General features: G+C 41.9%; 1 protein-coding gene across 1 annotated transcript; it reads left to right on the forward strand.

Annotated features, from left to right (window-relative positions):
* Positions 1–3,123: 3,123 nt before the first annotated feature.
* On the forward strand, positions 3,124–19,540 carry LOC115661080 (solute carrier family 2, facilitated glucose transporter member 11-like). The gene is made up of 12 exons (XM_030583206.1): positions 3,124–3,147; positions 3,677–3,775; positions 5,666–5,826; positions 7,515–7,639; positions 8,974–9,103; positions 9,303–9,451; positions 12,294–12,481; positions 14,399–14,509; positions 16,123–16,224; positions 17,886–17,961; positions 18,861–18,988; positions 19,343–19,540. Exons 1-12 carry the CDS (start codon positions 3,124–3,126, stop codon positions 19,538–19,540), a joined length of 1,491 nt encoding a protein of 496 aa, XP_030439066.1.
* Positions 19,541–22,044: the final 2,504 nt, after the last annotated feature.

Below are 22,044 nucleotides of genomic sequence, written 5' to 3' on the forward strand. Positions count from 1 at the left end.
CAAACGGGGCAAGAAATGTCAGATGCGTCTGCCAGCTCACGACCTTTGGAGTGCTGCTGCCGGAAGCTCCCAAGAACTGGGGAGACCATTGGTGCCCAGACCATGGCCCCACCCCTGCTCTGCCCCAAGGCCCTGTGCCTGATCTGCTTCTTCCCCTTGTGGCCCCGCCCGTGCTGCACCTCTTCCCCCCGAGGCCTCACCTTCACTCTGCCTCTTCCCGCCCTCGCTCCGCGTCTTTCCTTGAGGACTCCGCAGCCTGCCACTCGCTGCTCTCTGCCCCCCTCTCCAAGTTGCTCATCCTTAAGGCAGGAAGGAGCTGAAAGGAGTGGTGGGGGGCTAGGTGGAGGGGGTGAAAAGGAGCGGTAGGTGGAGCGACTTGCAGGAAAAGGCAGAGCAGAGGCAGGAAGAGGTGGGATGGGGGCAAGGCCTTGGGGCACAGTAGGGGTGGAGCGTGGGCAGTGCCTCGGGTGGAGCAGGGGACATGGCCCCAGTCTGGGCATCAATGGCCCCTCCCACTTCTAGGGAGCTTCTGCCGCTCATGCCCAGCCTCCCCAAACACAAAATTCATGTGTCACCTATGCTTCCTGGTGCAGCTAGTCCCACAGATGGTGTTCCCAAGTGCTTCAGACTATCCTGTCCCAAATCAGGGAGTCTGTCAAGTCCCCAAATGTGCATGTAGCAGCCTGTGTAAGGCTGCAACATAGGGGTCTATCCCTCCCTTTGGACTGGTCTGTAGTGAAAAACTTGTGTCACTCCACACTTTTGTTCTGCTTTGGGGAACAATAGTTTCCCAGGGCTCCTAGGCCTGCTGTGAGGCTTGTGGCAGTGGTGAAGATCTCTCTGCCTTGCTCCCCAATATGATAAAATAGTTTTACTTTTCCATTGTAGTCGCCCTGCCTGACTAGGTCTGTGTACAGGTCAAACTCCTCTTTCCACCAGGTCCATAGTCTAACATGTTCTATGTCTTCAAAATCCAGGGCTTCAAACCAAACTCCATGGCTCACAGTCCCTGCTGTTGCATTTCAGAGAACTCACAGCTCTGACATTGCTACAATGTTTTATTTGAAAATTATGAAGCTGAATCCAAGTTAAGTTCAACAAATGGAACTTTACTAAACCCCATAGCCTCCCTCTATCCATGTAGCTTCCAGTCGCTTCCAGCCTAACTTCCTGCATTTCCTGTTCCACTGGTGTCCTGTCAATAAGTCTCCCTAGGGAACAAAGGCTCCCTATCTCCAGTTCCAGTGTTCATGATACAGAGAAGAAGCTGTCTGACTGGAATGCAGAGGAATGAGGGGGATTTGCAGGAGCCAGAGGGTGGGAAAGAGCAGAGGGACAGAGGGACAGGAGCTGGAGAGGAAGCAGCTAGTGAGTGAGGGCCAGCAGCAGATGGGGATAGAAGCCTTGAGGGACTGTGAACATTTTATTTAAGGACATGCCAAGCATCATATAGGAACTCTATGACAGAGATAGAGGCAGGAATAGAATACAGTTCTCCATCGCAGCATTAAACTTGTTGAACTATGAGATCATCCTTTCTTTTCTGCAATTTCCTGGCTCATTCACTGCACACCTTCCAAAATTTGCAGATAATGAGGCAAGGTTCCTACAGACAAAAGCCTTATTCACTACACAACCTTGATTTATTCTCAGGAGCACCATCCACCCTGCACTCTCAATGAGGCTGGGGTCCAGCGAAATAGATGACATTTTGTAATTAGACACCATACATATACATTATGTATACACACAAAGGGGCCAAATTAAGGTTGCAAATTTATTTGACATTTTCAAAAATGTTATTGTTTGACTTCACAATCATACCATTCCTTTAATGTCAGTTTTTGGATGTAATAAAGAAGTAGTACACATCAGTACAGAAATATATACCTGCAATAAATCAGTCAACAAGATATACTCTAACTACCTACTAATTAGGCATTTATCCCATGTTCATCATTATGGCAATATGAATTAGGCAATCTATATAACACTCCAACATCCTGAGAACATAAAAAGTTAAAGGAAACCGAGGAGGCAAGATGTATCTGTAACCATGTTAGAGGAGGAAGCAGGGATTGTCCTAGGGCGACACTGGCCCTTTAAGGAGGAAGACACCAGCGCACCTGAAACTCATCAGCTGTTTTCCGAGTGGGTTTTAAGAGAGCACATGGGAGCCACATAAATCGGAGACAGAGGGAGACATTGCTATAGGATCAGAGCAATGCCTGCACAGCCTCTTCTCCTCACAGACCCAGGAGCTACATCACCTCCTGTATACTCTAGGCAAGAGTGTGTGTGTCTGCAGCATGGAGCCACAATGGTCAGCTGGGCAGCCACTAGGTGAGCTCTCCACACTGAGCAGACAGGAAATGGAATTTGAAAAATTCACGGGGATTTAGAGGGGAGGTGCACTACGTCGACCTAAGTGCTACCCCTCTTGTGGGAGTGGAGTTATTAAGTCGGCATAGCAGGCAAGTTACATTATTTTAGTGTAGACACTTACAAGTTAGGTCGATGTAAGCTGCCTTGTGTCAACCTCTCTGTGATGTAGACCAGGCCCTAGTTATTGCATCTCAGGGAGGTGGAGTAGCTGCTGCAGTGGTTTAAGTGTAGACAAGCCCTGAGTATATTTTCCAGGCCTGCAGAAGAGCTCTATGCAAGCTCAAAAACTTGTCTCTCTCACCAGCAGAATCTGGTCCAATAAAATATATTAACTCACCCACCTTGTCTCTTTCCAGGATTAACCATTTCCTAAACCAAATCAAATACTAACAGCTACCACTTATAGGCATACAATTAATTTTGTAATTTTTAGTCTATGTACATTCACTTTCTACACACTTTCATAGTTGGAGAGAAATATCTCCCTACAAGAGGATACTGAATGATACAGAATGAACACAGACAGATTTTAAGTGTTCTGAACCTTATCCAATGGGCATGAAAGAACATAATGCAAAGCAAACAGTACAAAGTCAAGCTGAACTTTGACTGATCCAAACAGACAAGCTTCTTTTAGTGCCTGGATTATACAATTTAAGTGAGGAATAACTGCAACCAGACTGCTAATTCAAGAGACCTGCCACAAAACAAAGAGCTAAGAATACTCTTACCCTGACGATGGGTAACCTTCTCTCAGACTTGGTGAGTTCTCTGTCATTTATCTAAAAATCCAGCAGGGTGGCAGAGAAAAGGGAGAACTTCCTGTACTTCTAGAGTGACAATCAAACTCAATAATTTAGTCATTTTAACACTTATTCCCCAAAATCTGAAAAGTAAATGTGGTACTTGACACTGTTTGTTTCCAAAATTTTATTATTCTAAATTTATATTATCCTATTTTCAGGGATATGTAATCAGTGAAGAATGTTCAGTTATTCATTTGAATGTAGTTAGTGACCCAAAGTTAGAAAACAAAATAAAAAGTAAATACTGTATTTTCAAGCCCTGAATACCTATATTTGACAGTCACATGCAGCTGAAGAACGCTTACATTCTAAGTGAGAAACATCCCTCTAATTTAAAGAGCTTTTTAAGGATATAGTCTAGCATTTCAAGGCATGATTTGTTGTTCAAATCCCCTGTTAATAAAATATTTCTAAGAATTTTGTATGTGCAAGGATGAGGCGGCAAGAATACCCTGAATACCAAAAACTTGTTTTCTATCTTCCAGGTTCAGTATCGGAAACTATTTCTAATGATTTTTGTATTGGGAATTGGTGGAACTTTCTCATATGGCTTCCAAGTTTCTATGATCAGCTTTCCTTCCATGGTAAGCACAGCATCCTCTACAGCTAAATACATAGTGTCAGGTTCTGGCCTCAGGATGCTCTTCAAGACACCTTGAAATTCTTTCCTCAACTCCTTCTCTTCTCATTCTGTCCATGAAGAACAGTAAGAATAGTTTGTAAAACTCCATAGGATGACAGCTTAGCAGAATTTGTTAAGGATCATGGACTTTTGCAAAGGAACAGGAGACTAACTGCACCAGAGATTTTTACTAGAAGGTGAAGGCTCATGTGATTTGCTACTCTTTAAAAAGTGTCTATTTCATTGCATGTATCCCTACTGTTGGGAGTCTCATATGGGCCTTGATGGCATAAGTGTCTCTTATAATGACTAGAACATGAAAGGAGCAAAGATACAGAGTGAAATTCAATGTACAAATTAAAGTCTGAGCTCTGAACTATTATAGCTAATGAAGTGCCTTCATCTCCCATACCAACTTCATTATAATACTTTAACTGAAGGAGGATAATTCAGAATATGGAAAGAATTGGTTCAACTTACACTATAATTTTTTTTCTAAATCAGAATTTTTAGATATAATAAAAGACCTTATTGTCACAGTTCAGGGCAACTACATCTGTAATCCCCCTCTGTGGTCCAGCAAGGGCACCCAGTCTAGGGTCCCAACTCCTCAGGCATCATATCTCTTAGGCAGAGACGTGTCTCTCTCCCTCCTGGCCAAAATATTTCCAGGCTGCACAGCCCACTGCTTACACCAAGATCGGGGCAGCTCTAGTTTTTTTGCCTCCCCAAGCACAGCAGTCAGGCAGCCTTCGGCGGCTTGCCTGTGGGAGGTCCGCCAGTCCTGCGGCTTTGGCGTACCCGCCACCGAATTGCCACCGAATCTGCGGGACGGGCGGAGCTCCTGCAGGCAAGCTGCGGAAGGCTGCCTGATTGCTGCCCTTGCAGGGACTGGCAGGGTGCCCCCTGCAGCTTGCTGCCCCAGGCATGTGCTTGAAGCATTGGTGCCTGGAGCTCCCACTGACCATGATATCCCCCTAGCAAGGCAGACTGCCTGTACGACCAGCATCGGCACTTCTGCTTTGTCTTCAGAGACTAACAACACTGTAATCACCAACAGTTACAGGTTACCACACAGCCCTTTATAAGCAAGCACACTTATTCTTAAGGTAAAAGCATTACAGACAATACATTAAAACAATAAAAGCACCTACATGCATATTAATAAGCTTACCAGAGATCACCCTAACTCCAACAAGGGCTCTGGCAAGCGAACAGTTCTTCAAACTCACAAAAGACTTTTTCCTGTGGTCACCCATTCATCACTAAAATGCAAATGTTTTTGCTCAGAACAAGAATTTTCAGTCTTATGGAGCCTCAGTAGCCCAAAGTCCTCCCAACCCTTCCATAAAGATTGGGGATCCTCTTGGGCTTGAGATCCAGTCTATTTGCTGGATCAGAAAGAAGACCACAAGACAGTTTTAGCTCAGACTATTTAACCAAAAATCCTTTATTTGTCTGTGGGTCCCTGGAGAATCCAGTTTAAATCAGTATATGCACGCCTTTCTCGAGGTGGTGGTAGCAGCTCATTGGAGGTGTTACAACCTGAGTGAATGTGTCTGACTAGACCCAACTATTCTTAGTTCCTGGGCTTAGTTCCCAGGGCTGTGGTCCCCAGGGCTTAGTTCCTGGGCTGTGGTGCCCCAGATCCATAGAAATGCATATAATCCCTCAATAGTACATAAACATTTGCATTAATAGACTGATCTCCTAAAATACTTCAACTTAATTCAATAAAGTTTTATTTAATTCAGTAAGGTTTGTGCAGAATATTATCATATTTGTCACACCTATAATCAGGATAATGGATAATGAAACTCCTCTTCCTCTGCCCCCCCATTTTTCTTTCTAGTACATCAAGAACTTCATCAATGACACCTGGCAAGAGCGATACCACTCTGTCATCGATGAGCAGACCCTCACATTACTATGGTCTTTCATTGTCTCTACTTTTAGCCTTGGGGGATTCTTGGGAGCCATCAGTTCAAGATACCTGTCTGCAAAACATGGAAAGTCTGTATCAAGTAAAAAGCACTTTTAAAAACTGTAGTCTATAGCAAAGTAGAAAAATTGTGGTTGGCTTTGAGACAATTGTCCCTACAGAAAGGAAGAACAGTCTAGAATAGTCCTTTGGAAGGAATATAGAATATTACCATGACATTTTAAAAGTAAGAAAAACTGAGCTCTCAGATTCAGAATGACTAGGATGAATGAGTGTCAGGGAGTATCTAATATAAAAATCTCTCCTTTCATCCAGGTGTATAGACCACGTGCCTTTTTTCCCCCAGGAGATGGATTTTCTGATGTATGGCCTCATTATACTGTTCAATTTTAGTGCATTCTTGAGGGCGGTAGTCAATTGTACAGAATTTCCAAGGGTGAAAGTAACATTAAACTCTTACCGATATGGAAGCCCGGCTCCGGGCCCCTTGAAGGGACTGGGTCTCGGCCTCCCCCAGCCGGCCCATCCACGCTACCTGGTCTATACCGCCTGGGGCTCCGGCTGCTGCCACAGTAACAGCAGCTGGGAAACCCAGGCCCTTTTAAATCGCCGGCCTGGGGGCAGCTGCCCCTCCTACCCCTCGTTGGCAGCCCTGTGGCAGCGCTTTAACATCGGCTGCGTATGGGCTGGTACTGGCTTCTTGCGGGTACACCGTATTGGCCTTCTTTCACCCATGAGAATTTCTATCAATCAGATGTTACAGTCCCTACTGGATAATACTGAGGACTCATACACCCAAAGCAACCGGGTGTAAATCATCCCTAGCCTTCTTCCTTCGAAAGCTAGCTAAATGTGCATGTCCTTGGGGAATGAGATCTGACTGCATTAAGAATGCTTCCTGAAGTTGCTGAGATTCTTCTCCCTTACAAGGCATAAGAGGAAGGGTGGAGGAGGGAGGCACAAAAGAGCAAAAGGCCAAAAAAAAGAATGGGTCAAAGTTCACTGACACAGCATAGCTGCTAGCATCAATGAGGGTCATTAATTAGCACAGATAGCACCAATAAAAATGAAGATGAAACAAAAAATGTTTGAGGTGGTGTGGAAGTCATGGGTGTTGCCAGGATTGTTGGCGATCTAACCCAGGTATGAGTAAGTTCCATGATATTTTTTCTTTTTAAACAAAGAAGGCTGACATTCGAACACTTGTAAAGGATACAGAGACTTTACCTGTAGGGGATGTGTCCAAAAAGAACTAGGCTGTAGTGCGGCTGAACAGCAGGGAAGCAATCTCCAGAGGAGCTCCTTCACAAACTGTGTTCAGAAAGGAACTGTCTAGGAGAGCACTGTGGGGTTCCTCTGCAGTGATAGTGCCAGAAACCCTTAGAGAAACCAAAATCTCAGAACTTAAAGAATTCCCACCAAACAGCACAGATCCATGAGTGGGAGGTCTGTTGGGATGAGTATCTTTGAAGAAATATTATTTCAAAATTTTCATTATAGCCTGTGCTTTATCTGACTGAAGTGCTCCCATTTACAGTGGAATAGTCCACTTTATGCTTAGATCACACCAATTTCGGTATCAATTTAAGTCATGACTCAACAGTATGGCATAAGCAACTGCTAGGTCCCACTTTCAAATTCTTGGTTCAGTGATAAAGTCTATATATCTGTATATTCAGAGGATAAAAAGAGGGTATTTGGGGAAAGCAAGAATGATGATGATGCCAGTTTTATGAGAGTCTCTTATGTGCTGTTACAGAAAGAAATGTCTAACGTTCAGTAACCTGCTCCTGATAGCAGCTGCATTTTTCTGGGGCTTCAGTAAGATGGCAAAGTCCTTTGAGATGATTTTGATTGGACGTTTCCTTTGTGGTTTATATACAGGTAGGTTGTGTTTGATTTCTACTTGAATAATAATCAGTTGGGATCCCCCTGGTTTTGCAAGGCTGTAAACCAAGGCAGGATCAATATTCCTAAGTGTCAGAATGAAAAGGGTCAATAAGTTGTTATAGGGTGAAAGAAAAGAGATGATAACCCAAAGGATATGGGATAAAGGGGTTAAGGGAGAGAAATGAGAGAATGCATTTGATTGCTTGAGACTATTTTCTGCATAATAATATTCCAGGCTAAGGGAAAACACCTTGGAAGACTGAATTTAAAAAATACGTAATAAAGCTAACAGCAAAAATATTGCAGGCTTACAAATAATAAGTAAATAAAATGTTCTCTTTGTACTGTATCCTGCCCAGACTGAAATGGTTTGCCTCTTATATCTTTTATCCCTCTGTATGTTTATCAAAATTACATCTCAGTCTGACTACACAGGAACAACTTCAGTTAGATTTCCTATTTTTTAAAGAGTAAACCTGAATTCACCCTATTTTTTTATTTTAAAAACAGTTTTGATCTTTCTTAATTTCCACTCAGACAGAAGAATCCGCCTTGTAACATTAAAAAGAACAGGAGTACTTGTGGCACCTAACAAATTTATTTCAGCATGAGCTTTCGTGAGCTACAGCTCACTTCTTCGGATGCATAGAATGGAACACACAGACAGGAGATATTTATACATACAGAGAACATGAAAAGGTGGAAGTATGCATACCAACAGGAAGAGTCTAATCAATTGAAATGAGCTATCATCAGCAGGAGAAAAAAAAACTTTTGAAGTGATAATTAAGATGACCCATAGAAGGTGTGAGGAGATCTTAACAAAGGGAAATAGATCCAAATAGTGTAATGACCCAACCATTCCCAGTCTCTGTTTAGGCCTGAGTTAATTGTATCTAATTTGCATATTAATTCAAGTTCAGCAGTCTCTCTTTGGAGTCTGTTTTTGAAGTTTTTTTTTGCAAAATTGCCACTTTCAAGTCTGTCACTGAGTGGTTAGAGAGGTTGAAGTGTTCTCCCACTGGTTTTTGAATGTTATGATTCCTGATGTCAGATTTGTGTCCATTTATTCTTTTGCGTAGAGACTGTCCTGTTTGGCTTTGTTAGTCTCTAAGGTGCCACAAGTACTCCTGTTCTTTCTACGGATACAGACTAACACGGCTGCTACTCTGAAACTTGTAACATTAGTTTGTGATATGGAGCCACAGAACTGATCCTACTTTCATTGAAGTTAATAGAAAAACCCACTAATTTCAGTGGGACTTCAGTTACATTTTCCTTCTTTTAAAACAAACTTGTCCTCCCCTCCCTCTTTTCCCCTATTCAAGGTTTAAGTTGCTGTTTACATGGACAGTATTTGGCAGAGATTTCCCCTAAGAAGCTGCGTGGATTTACAACTGCCACTCTCTCTCTTTTTGTAAACATGGGGAAATGCTCAGGGCAAATTGCAGGACTAAGGTAAAATAAATGTTTTTATCTTCACATCTAAATTTCTGGGGCCGGAGGTGGGAGTATCTTTTCTATTCATTCTGTATCTATCCACTGTTATCCCATATAGTTTAATTCAGTCTCCCCATTTATCACTCAAAAACATTTGGTAAGTTTCCCAGAACTGTTTGGGGTTCTTTTGGGTTTTGTTTTAATCTATGCTCTCTAGTGAACTTTTAGGAACTGAATCCTTGTGGCCTTTACTGATGGCTATCGGTGGAATCGCAGCATCAGTGCAGCTGGTCGCTCTCCCGTTCTTCCCTGAGTCTCCACCCTACCTGCTGATGCAAAAGGGAGATATGGAAGGCTGCCAGGAAGGTAACATGGACCACCTTAACTCTCTGCTTTTTTTCTAGCTTCTGTCCAGTTACTCAAGCTAGAATCTTAGAAGAGGAAAGGATTCCACACCATTTTGAAGAAAATAGCACTTGTACCCTGTACTTTCTTAATGCTGTCATCAGGACAGTTCAGATGCAAGTTTTTGTGGGGGTTAACATTGTTATTAAAATTAGTGGCCATCATTTCTTTACTCTAATATAGAACTAGTTCAAAAATTAACATTAATGCTATGCTGAGTTGTGGTTATAGTCAGAAAAGTGACAGGGTAAGAATGGTATCTTACTACTGAACAGATCTGATCCCTGGGTGTTTTCTGAGCCGTAACTTTTTCTTGTTAAGAAGGTAAATATTTATCTGTCTAAACTACTAGCCAACAATAACATTGCACAGCACAACTAATAGGTAGTAACTATAATCGACTGAGAATGAATTTATTTAAAATTAAACACTTTTTTAAGCCAGCTGAAATTAGACACCTTTATTTTGTATAGTCTTTCATACTAATGGTATCCCAAAAACACTATCCTAATAGACACTAGATAAGCTACAGAATTCGATAATAAAGCCAACAACAGAGGAAGAGAGAAACTAACAGGCATAGGGAAGCAAAAAAAATTTTAAATGACTTTTGAAAAGAAAAGCAAATGAATGAGGCAGAGAAGTAAGAGAAGATAATTTCAGACAGCAGGAAATGGAAGGAAAAGGGCTCTCACACCAACACTGTGGAGATTGTGAAAGGGAGCGGAAAAGATATTGTTAAATGAGGAGCTGCTTGAAAGTAGGGAACAGAAAAAGCCCAGGGATCCACATTTCTCCTAAAACAGGACAGCTACTGACATTACCAACACCTGACAGGGAACAAAGTTGATGTGTATCTTCACATAAGCTGAAGTGTGGATGGCTGAAAGGATGGTCTTGTATGTACTGATTCAATTAAAGAGTGACAGGGCAATGGATGGGTTTAATAGAGAGCATGGTGGAGCAATCCATCAAACAATGACATAAAAACTGACTGATGGATTGAGTAATTGACTTATTCACTGCATACTTTGATAAATATGGATTAGAATATGGAACAATGGATCAGTTGTGGATGGATGAACAGATTAGCAATTTAATATTTCCGTAATTATCTGGAGGTTGAGGGACAGCAAGTTGAAGAGATTTGGAGAGAATACTCTATTAGCGTTCTGAATACCAGTGAGCACAGAGAAATAGTAAAGAAGGTCTAAAAGTTTAGAAATATTGGTGCAAAATAAAAATAGATTCAACATGGGAGAATGATAAGTTAATATAGTCTGTGGTGGAAAATACTAATTCAGTAGTGAATAAAGAAATGCCAGAAGAGACATATGGATGATAATGGTGCAGTAATCAAGATATTGTGGTTGCTACGTGCTCTGGCTCGGGGAGAACTGCCTCTTTAAATTATGAAGCTGAAAGGAATCCCTCTACTCCATCTGGTCCTGGTGTTACTACTCAATGAATACGATTTGCAAAACTGAATATCTCAACACCATGAAATACTGACAAACTGAAAGGAGTACAGAAAAGAGCAACAAAAATGACAGACTGGGGCGGGAGTGTTTGAAGAAAGATCAAAAGTGATAAAATATATAATGTACCTGAGAAATACCTAAGCAGAGACTAGGAACATGGTTATCATCTACGGATATTTGAATACCAAGAACTGAGAGCATTTTACCTGTGATTATTGAAGGGTTGCCATTAAAAAAGAAAAAAAATACGAAAGACATTACCACAAAAATTACATTTTCCCCTATACTTATAAAATAGGAGATCTGTGGTGAATTTTGGAGGGTTCTATTTTCGCTACAAGCAATGTTATAGAATTAAGATTTCTAAGATTATATCATTAAGATCGTAATGATAGGTTAAAAAAATGCCAAGAAAAACTTTGACTGCAAGCCGAATTCAGAGATGAGTCTAGTGTAAGTCACTGTTCTTCCAGCTCCCTCCATGTGTAAAGTGGACCAATTAAAACACTCTTAGACATCAATACATGTAAGTGGGTCTAAGGGAGACTAAATTAGTTTAAGGAGGCCTAATGTACACATCATTTCGGATTTCTGCTCACACTCCCTTGGAGAAAATTAGACTGTGAGAGTCTAAGATGGTGTATCATACACATCAAGGAGATGAAAGAAGGCGTGAATAAGTAGGGAGTACCCTTAATGTTAATTTAAAACTAATGAGATTGACCCTCCTATAAGCATCTCTTCCCACCCCTTGTGTATAAGTTATACCAACTTAGATTCTCTGAGATTCAGTGGCACAAATTCAGAGATGATGTATAAGGAGTGTAATTTATACACTGGAACGTGGGTGAGAGTCTAATGGAGTTGATTCTAAATTGTTATAAACTTGGACTGCTTTAGATTCACATAGTTCCACATCTTATTTTGGTCCAATGATATTATTAATAATAGTTACTGATTCTGGTAGCAGCCACTATAAGTGCAGGAAGTAAATGATGCTGAAGAGATCACTGGTTGTCTGATGCCCACCTACCTATATATTACATAGCCTAATCCATACTACAGGTGGGTTGATGTCACAGATCTAGTGTTCCCTCCTCCCTTTTTCTCTGCTTCCAACCCAAGTTCAAAAGATCTGGATTCTCTCAGCACCTAGAAAGAGAGAGGATTCTAACTAATTGATCAATGGCCATGTGTGAATGACCCAATGAATCCACTGATCAATTAATAAAGGACTGGAAGTCTGGTGAAAACATCAGTGAACAAATTTAATGGGTTTATCTGTTTGTTTTCTAATAATTTTGAGAGTTTTTCCTTTACAGCTTTGAATCAATTTTGGGGTGAAGGGAATCATCAAGGAGCAATTGATGATATGGTGAAGGAGCAGGCTACAATGAAAAAAATCAAACCCATGAATGTCCTGGAACTCCTAAAAGACCGATCCTTGCGATGTCAGTTGTGTTTACTGATCATCATTGGTGTTGCCATACAGCTTAATGGTATCAATGCAGTTAAGTAGTCTCCTCGCTTTAAATATTATTATAAGTCATCACTGAGGAAGCAACATATTGTAATACCAGGTGTATTCAAAGATATGAGGCGAGCTCACATAGTCTAAAGATTCCACAAACTTCAATGCAGCCAAAGCGCTGACACAACAGCACCCACCTCCCCTAAAGGTGCAGACAACGACACAGTCCAACAAAGCATATGTTACATTTTCCAGTCCCCTAGCCTCTTTCAAACCACACCCACCAACAATCCAGCTAATGGAAGGGGAAATCTATTACAATATGCACACTTAATAGCAGGAAGAGTAAAAATGAATTTGAAAGGCAACAAATCTAAAACTGATAAAAGGATTACACTGTATTTAAAAAAATGCATAATTAATGCACTCAATTCATTGCCACATAATATCACTTAGTCCAAGAGTTTAGTAGGACTAAAAAATGACGACATTTATATGGACAAATAAAACATCCTCAGTTCAGTATGTATATTTGTAATTTATAGAGTTATATATACCCTAATGCTTCAGGACACAAGTCAGCATTTAAGCACTGGGGATTAGGGAGAATCTTTTGCTACATGCAGTTTGTCCATTACAGGGATTTCTAGACTGAGTTTAAGGCCAGGAAGAACCAGTAAATCATGTAGTCTGATCTCCTGCACACCACAGGCCACTAACCCCCTCCCCCCACACCCAGCTACCTCTACACTGACCCAAGAACCTGGATTAAATTTAAGTATTACAATCATCCTCCAGAGACTAAACTATTGCATGCTACAGGCAGAGAATAGGAGGGACCAAACTGCACCAAGGCCCCTGCAATGGCATGGAATTGATTTTGTGAGATATACCCAAATGAACGCTTACACCTTTCTCTGAAGAATCTACTATTAGCCACTATCAGTAAAAGAATACCAGGCTAGTTAGACCCAACATGGCAATATTTATGTTCCTGTGTAAGTCTTCAAGACCATTGAGTACCGTGAGTTCTGTGTTTCAACATCATAACGCTCCATTGGTTTGTTGCACTATCTTTTTTTTTTGCCTTTGAAACTCCTAAGACCACTGCAGCTATGGTACAAAGCCTTCACGAAACCCGTCTAACCATAAACAACTGCTGCCCCTTTTTTATTATTATTGTTGTTAATGATACAATTTTTCTTCCTTCTGCAGCCAGAAAAATTGGATCAGATCTTCAGCTGGTGTGAATCAGTTCAGCTCCATTGACTTCAATGAAGCTGCATCAATTTATACCAACTGAGAATCTGTTCTATAGTCTTTCAAAGGATAGTAGGCTTTGTGCACTTGCACTATGGGAATCTGTGACATTTTGCAAGTCTGCAGTTGAATGTCTGGGACTCAGTCCTATTCACAGCATTCATCCGCAACTCTCCTGAATTTCAAGGAGAGTTGTGCGTGAAAGCAGGGCAGGGGTTTTGACTCTTCAATTCCTTTCTCCTGATTCTCAATTTTCCATTAACACTGGAAGTGCAGGGATTACGCCTTACAAAGACAGGCAATGTTTACACAGCTCAGAATGGAGGTTAAACATGCATTAGGCTCATAATATTTTTCTATTACTCTCTTGAGCCAAAAATACTCAAGCAGCTTGTAATTCCCCAGCTCCTGATTTTGTGATTTGGCAAAGTAATGGACTTCCAGTATGTCCACAAAGTTGGAAAGCTCTTTAGGTAACTAAACTTCCACTGAAACTATTAAAATCTGTTCCTATGTAAACATCTTCACATAAATGTTAGAGTAGAGCTCAATATTAACTAGACTATTAAGTACAAACCAGGTTAGTGAGTGAGAAGCACTCTCTCTGCTACCTGGCCCATGACTCATGAACAGTCTTGCACAGGTGTGCTTCAGTGATTTTTAAAAAAAAAACCTTTCTTTTGTTACATTTTCCAGATCTATTTCTACGCCTTTGATGTGTTCCATACAGCTGGATTTACTCAAGATCGTATCCCCTACATAACTCTGGGAACTGGGACCTGTGAGTTCTGCGCTGCCATAATGTGTGTAAGTCACATTGCAGTGGGAGTTGGCATATGTAAAATTTCCATAACCTGGGTGGTGGATAGTTCGCTGAATCAACGAAAAGGGAGGGTCTATTTCTGCAAAAGGATTTTCCAATATGAAGTAGTGGGCTTCTCACCTGTTTTTTGACTGCATCAGATAGTCGAGTATAGACAAGGTGCCAGCATTTCTATCTCCATGCAATTTGACCTGAGTCATAGCAAGTTCAGATGACATGATGGAATAAAACACCAGCAGATACTAGAGTCTTGTCTACACTAGTGCTTTCACTATTGCTCTCACTGGAGGACCTCCGCTAGTGACAGTGCAATGGAGGGAAATTATAAGTTTTTTAAAAGTTCTGGCATTGGAATCCATAAAAGACATTGCAGCCCCAGCTGGTAGTAACACAATTATTGGAACATCTACAAAATAGGGGGAGCTCACTGAGAGATACGGTGAAGCTTGGCAAGTGAAAAGAAGACGTAGTAGAAGAACTTCAACTCTTTACTATGGGCGAGTTAGAAGGTTGAGTTTAAGTTCTTGATCAAAGCAGAATTGAGGCAGAGGTGAGGACCAGACCTCTCGATCCTCTTAATCTCAGGATATGTACCCCTGATTCTATCTCCAACAATCTCTTCACTTGCATACTTAGCTCATCCCATGATCCCACCTAGTGTCTACTCAAAGAGAGCTCATTCAATAGAATTCACCTTTCTAGGAGTTGTAGGGAGGCATCTACACAACAGGAAGAGCAGAATGGGCTTCTGAAAAGGATCATTTCTGTTCCATGTCTTCTTTCACTTGGGAGGGATATCAATTGCCAGTTCCATTAGGAACTTGCTTGAAAAACATTTGGAATCCGTGAAAACTAGAGAAGAGACAGGTTCTGCACAAGAAAGAGCTGCTGGCACAATGGGATTACTAGTACTGTTTTTCATAGATTACAAAGCCAGAAGGGGCCACTGTAATCCTAGTCTGACCTCCTGCATAATATAGGCCATTGGACTTGCCTGAATTAATTCTTGTTTCAGCTACAGCATATCTTTTAAGAAAGACATCCACTCTTGATTTAAACATTTCCAGTGATGGGGAATCTGCCATAACATTTGGAAAATTGTTCCAATAGTTAGTTACTCTCACTGTTAGCACTTTGTGCCTTATTACGAATCTAAAATTGTCTAGCTTCACCCATTAAGGCAACCTCTAGCCATTAAGGCAGTTTTGAGGCAGCAAAGCAAGATACTGTGTTCAGAATGGAGATTTTCCTGATGAGGTCAAATAGCTTATTGAGTCACAGTGATTATCTAACACATTTTCATTCAAACTTTTAGTAGGGATTTTTTTTTTCCTGAACAGCTCTAGTTTTCATATTGGCAGGGATTACATTCATACACAGGAAGAGGAAAAAGACAGAAGGGCATATGCCAGCATCCCTAACCAAAATATAACGGTAGGATACAGAAAAGCCCAGTGAAGTCTGGAACCTGATTATGAGCTCATTGACCTATTACACGCAAGACAGATGAATCCTGGTGAAGAATACCAATACAAAAGACAAATAGGAAAGGTAGTTTTAGTGTCTGATTACCACTTTTGCATTTTGTGCCCTTCAGAGCCTCATCATTGATAAGTTTGGCAGAAGGATGCTGCTGTTGGGGGGATATGGACTGATGGCTTTGATGCTCATACTCCTCACAACAACTCTTTCCCTGCAGGTAAATAAACATTCCCTTTCTTTGTGTCCTATACCGATAACTTCCCTAGTTTGGATTCTTGTCTACAAGAACAAACAATATCTATAGCACTCATTCAGTTAGTTCTTAAATGTTCTATTTGTGACTTTCAGAACAGTCACCTCCAAAAAAGGAGAGCAAATTATCTTTAGTCTGAGACTCCTTAAGGCAGTGGTCCCCAACACAGTGCCCGCCTAGTGCCCAGCAGGGGAGAGAAGCCGCAGCCCCACGCCTGCCTCGGGGCTGCTTGGGGCAAAAAGCCAGGAGCCGGCCCTGGCCAGAACCCTGCCGCTGGACAGCCAGAGCATTGTCCCTGCCCGGGCTGCAGCGGCAAGAGGGGCTCCCAGAGTGTGTGAGGAGCCGGGGAGGAAGAGAAGTGGGACCCGGGATGCAGGGAGGGAGGAGGGGTCCTGCTGCCGCCACCGCTACCGCCAAGGCTGCTGCTCTGTCTTCCCAGGGCGGCGCGGCATTTCACTGCCTGAGTGGGCTGTGCAGGGCGCCGCCGGGCTGGGCAGGGGGCACGGATCCCAGCTTGCGTGCTGATGGGGCGAGTGGATGGGCAGCCCAAGCTGCCAGGGAGCTGCCCACTTCTGCCCCCAGACCCAGCCTGCTGCGCACCTCCCCTACCTCAGCCCCACGCTGCTTGCCCCAGGCCCCCACAGTGCCGGGGTGGGGAGAGGCAGAGGCCGGCTCTGAGTGGGGCAGCCAAGGATACTGCCCTGCCGGGGGACCCCCTCGGGCACCTGGGGATCAGTGTCCATCCTCTCCACTCTGCCTGCATGGGACTAGGGAAGCAGCTGTCAGCGCCTGCCCCTCTCAGCCCTTGCACTCCCCATCCCGCTCGCAGCTTCTTCACTTGTACCTCCCCACATCGCGCCTTCACCGAACCCCTTCCCCTTGTACTCTCCCTTCACCTGCACCTCTCCTCTTGTATCCTCCCCCAGCCCTCTCCTCCCGCACCTTCCCCTTCCCCTGCACCTCTTCTCCCACAACCCTCCTGATACCCCCCTCCTCTATGAGTACATCACACCCTGCTTCTCTGCCAGTGTAGAGCCCCCAAGCCCCCCCACACCTGCTCCTCTGCCTGAACCCTCTTTACTAGAACCCCATCCCTTTTTGGGTACAAGGTTTGAAGGTTAGTCCTTATGCCTTCCATGTGCATTTGGGTGCATGTAGGGGAGGGCACTGGTGGGGGTGGGGGAGAGCCCAGGGCTGAGGGGGGCAGCCAAAATTTTTTTTCGTTGGGGGGGCAAAATACCTAGAGCCAGCCCTGCCCCAGCAGATCCGGTGCCTGCCTAGTGTCCAGCAGGAGTGAGAAGCCAGGGCCCGCGTCTTCTGGGGACAGAGTACTTCGGGGCTGCGGGCACCAGTGTTCTGTCCTCGTGGGTTCTCTCTGGATTCATATATTATGTAATATTAAATACGATGTTTTTTGTATTATTTAATGTACAAATACAAAATAACCCTTGAAAAATTGTTGGTGCCTGCCTCACTCTTCTGAAAACATGAATGTGCTGCTGGCCACAGAGAGGTTGGGGACCACTGTCTTAAGGTCTTCCAAACCATGCTGGCAAGAAATCAGCATGTAAGTCTATTAAGGTATTAACAAACACGGTCTACTGTCTCTTTGTCTTCCCCTTTAGCATCAGTTCTTCTGGATGCCCTACTGCAGTGTTACTCTGATTTTCCTGTTCATTCTCATCTTTGCAGCTGGACCAGGTTAGTACATAGATGTGAGGAGAGAGAGAGGTTGGAAAAAGAATGAATCATCTAAATATACTAACATGAAGGGACTATATACTGATAGCTGAACAAATTAAATTCAGCATAATATAAATTTTAAATATTTATAATATTTTGCACAATTATAGCCAACGTTTGGTATTCAGATTAATACTAAGTATTACTATTCATCCCATCACCCTTGGGAATGGCCTAGTAGCCATTCTGGTAGCATGTTCTAGCCCCGTCTCTTCCTTTCCCAATACGCTCCCTACACTGGGGGCTGACACAGTCTAGAGCCATTCTAGCTCCTCTGTGTTGACTGGGAAACACTCTTACAATGGAGGTATTCTTTGGAAGCTAATTCTACTAACTATATACTCTTAAGAATCTCACTGTAGGTCAAATATGAAATATAAAGGCTATATGTGAATGTTAGTAGCATGATTTTGATTGGATCACACCTTTAAGTTACACTGTCATAACTTCTGTAGTGTTAGGAGCTGGACTATTTACTGCAATAAAAATTAAACCAGAAAAGTTCTTGCAAGTGACACTGATCAAAAAAGGAAGTTTACCAATGAAAAAATCTGAGTTCCTCCAGTAGAAAAGACTGAAAAAAGAACTTACCACTAAAAATACTACTCACTGTGCATGGACTATTAGAATTCAATGCCTCTGATTCTTTTTCCCCCTACTTAGATCAGTGTAAACTAGTGGTAATGCCACTGATGTCAATGGAGTTATACCAGTCTAAAACTGGTGTGAAATTGGAATCCAGTCTAATATCTGTAAACCTTACACTAAAACTTCACTGGATTTAAATTAGCTTAAAAATGAACAAGCATTTATTTTTACTATTTAATTATTATTCTGAGAAATCTTTTCCTTTCCAGCTGGAGCTTCATTCCCAGTCATGATTGAACTCTTCACCCAGTCATCCAGATCATCCGCATTAGTGATCTCCATGTCTCTACACTGGGTAGGACTCTATGTGATTGGGATGATTTTCCCATACGTAGTGGTAAGTGAATCTAAATTGAGCTCTTCTTGAGGGGGCCTGATTTAAAAAAAAATTGGAGAATATTTCTTTGCCAAAGCAATGGCATCATAGCACACCGGCATATCAGGAATCCTGGGTTTTGGAACAACCATAACATTCTTGCTTCCTAGCCATGGGTAGACATGCCTTAACACAGAATTCAACCCTTATCACTGAGGTGAAGAGTGTGAGATTGCGCCATTCACTGAGTGCTATATATGTCCTTTAGATCACCATTTGAAATTAAGATATCTTTTTTAAAAATTCCCAAACTATAACAGTCAAGGCTAACCAGGGAAGAGAATTAACTTATTTTCTCTCTCTTTTGGTTTTCAGAAAAGCCTCGGTACCTTCTGCTTCCTCATTTTTGTGGGCTTCATTTCAATCTTATGGATTCTCATCTACAGGTTCCTTCCAGAAACAAAAGGCAAATCAGTCATGGAAATCCAAGAGGAATTCAATAATTTAAATTTCAGGAAGAAACGTGCCCAGGCCATGGGAGAGAATCCCTCTGACAAATGTACCAAGTTATGACTGGACAGAAAAGGAATAATTTCTTAAAGGAACAGAAAATGGTGTCACACACAAATGAATATTTTAAAAAAGAGTGTTAGTTTTAATATTTATTAAATATTATTCTATATTCCATATTCATTTCTTTGTGCAAACAGACTTTATAGAAGATCACCCCATGTGATTCTATAACACAAGTGTCTTTCAGTATCTAATGGACACCACCACCAGTTACATACTAATGTGCATTTCATGTTAAGATTCCAGTTTACAAAAAACAAATCAAATGTGTACTTGCATACTTGGAAAGTCACCCAAACCTTATTTCTGCCCATGTAAGGACACTAAGACAATTTGGCTTTGCAATATATAACATTATAGATAATAAATATGACGGTTTATATGCCTGAATTTGTTGCCCTGTTGGTCACTTTGACTGTGCTGTCCTATGGCTCAGTAACCATGTCGATGGAGCACACTTTCATCCCAAATGGGTAACTCATAGACAATACTGAATCGGAGAGTCAAATGATGTTAAAACCAACAGAATATCACTTACATTTGTATTCCTGAAGTATCATCATTTTTCCTATCCTACAATTCAGGTTGGACTGGGTCAGACACAACTGTTTTCTTATGCACTTAATCCAACCATTCTAAACCTTGTCCAGTCACTGACAATAAGGGCTGGGCAGGAGTTCACTGCAAATGGTTTTATGAGAGAAAATACCCATTTGCAGAGAAGGTTTATCAGGTCCAGGATGAGATTTCCACAGTGATTTGAACCTAGGTTTCCAACATGCCAGGAGACTGCCCTCCTCAATGGGCTATATCAAGAATTCAAACCTGGGTGTTCTATATCCCAGATGAATGTTCTAATCACTGAGCTATAGAGTCAGGCTCTCTCCTCATTTTGTTGGAGCTGCTCAACTTTGTATAAATAATTAAATATTCATTGGCCAGACAAGGAAAGACACTGATGGAGACAGAGATTTAAACCTAGGTGCCCTATTGTAGGGGCACTCACCTACCACTGGGCTACTAGCTATTCTGAAAAAGCAGCAAAGAATCCTGTGGCACCTTATAGACTAACAGACGTTTTGGAGCATGAGCTTTCATGGGTGAATACCCACTTCCTCAGATGCATGTGAGGAAGTGGGTATTCACCCACGAAAGCTCATGCTCCAAAATGTCTGTTAGTCTATAAGGTGCCACAGGATTCTTTGCTGCTTTTACAGATCCAGACTAACACGGCTACCCTCTGATACTTAGCTATTCTGAGGTCTCTTTCTCTCTCTCTCTTTTTTTTTTTTTTTTTTGTGCAAAGCATTTGAAAAGATCTTTTTTTCCTTCTGCATTGAAATGAAAATAAAATTCTGAAACCTCAATTTTTTAAGAAACAATTCTTGTTTTCCAGTCAGACCTACTGAAAATATTTTAATTCAATGTAGACAATACAAGAACATTTGGAAATGTATGAGAATGGCATGAAATGACATTCCATGAGCAACTCTGTGCTGAGTCATTTCCCTGATCTCAGTTACTCAGAGTATTCTCACCAGCAAGTGAACAACAGCCTGTGGAACATTAACAAGAGAACTGACTGGAACTGATGTTTGGAGCACAGGTCAATTCTGAAAAATGCACGTTTTGGCAGTAGTTTTCTAAGAAACGTGTATTCAGATGACGGGAATAGCAGACGGGTATAACACAAAATACACTTGTCAATGCATTTGCTATATATGTCATGAATGACTCAATAGTGAATTGAGTAAGCATAAATGTCAGTATATTTAAATATTTAAATGTTAAAGGGCCTGATCTTCCCTTCCTATTTTAGGTCCAGAGGGAATGAAAATAACCAAAAGCCACATAAGTGTCCTAAAATCTGTTAGAAGGGAAGAACCACCAATATGGCACATTGTCCCCTCCTTCCTGAGGGTGAATTACACCACATTACTGTGCATAGCCGATATAGAGCGCGGGGAATCTACACTATGCTCCGGTAGAAGCATTAAGGGGACTACAAACTAGACAGTTACTCAAAAGTTTCAAAAATATGAAAGTAATCTTCTTTAAAAGAAATCAGGTGTCTAGTGAGACCATGCTATAGACCAGGGGTCGGCAGCTTTTCAGAAGTGGTATGCTGAGTCTTCATTTATTCACTCTGATTTAAGGTTTCGCCTGGCAGTAATACATTGTAACACTTTTAGAAGGTCACATTTTATAAGTCTATAATATATAACTAAACTATTGTTATATGTAAAGTAAATAATGTTTTTAAAATGTTTATGAATCTTCATTTAAAATTAAATTAAAATGCAGAGCCCCCCGGACTGGTGGCCAGGACCCAGGCAGCGTGAGTGCCCCTGAAAATCAGCTCACGTGCCGCCTTTGGCACGCGTGCCATAGGTTGCCTAACCCTGCTATAGACCTACACAGTAAGGGTAAGTCATGTGATAGCTCAGTGGTTTGAGCATTGGCCTACTAAACCCAGCCTTGAGAGTTCAATCCTTGAGAGGACC

Source organism: Gopherus evgoodei, chromosome 13, assembly GCF_007399415.2.
Source record: "Gopherus evgoodei ecotype Sinaloan lineage chromosome 13, rGopEvg1_v1.p, whole genome shotgun sequence".
Classification (NCBI taxonomy): Eukaryota; Metazoa; Chordata; order Testudines; family Testudinidae; genus Gopherus; species Gopherus evgoodei.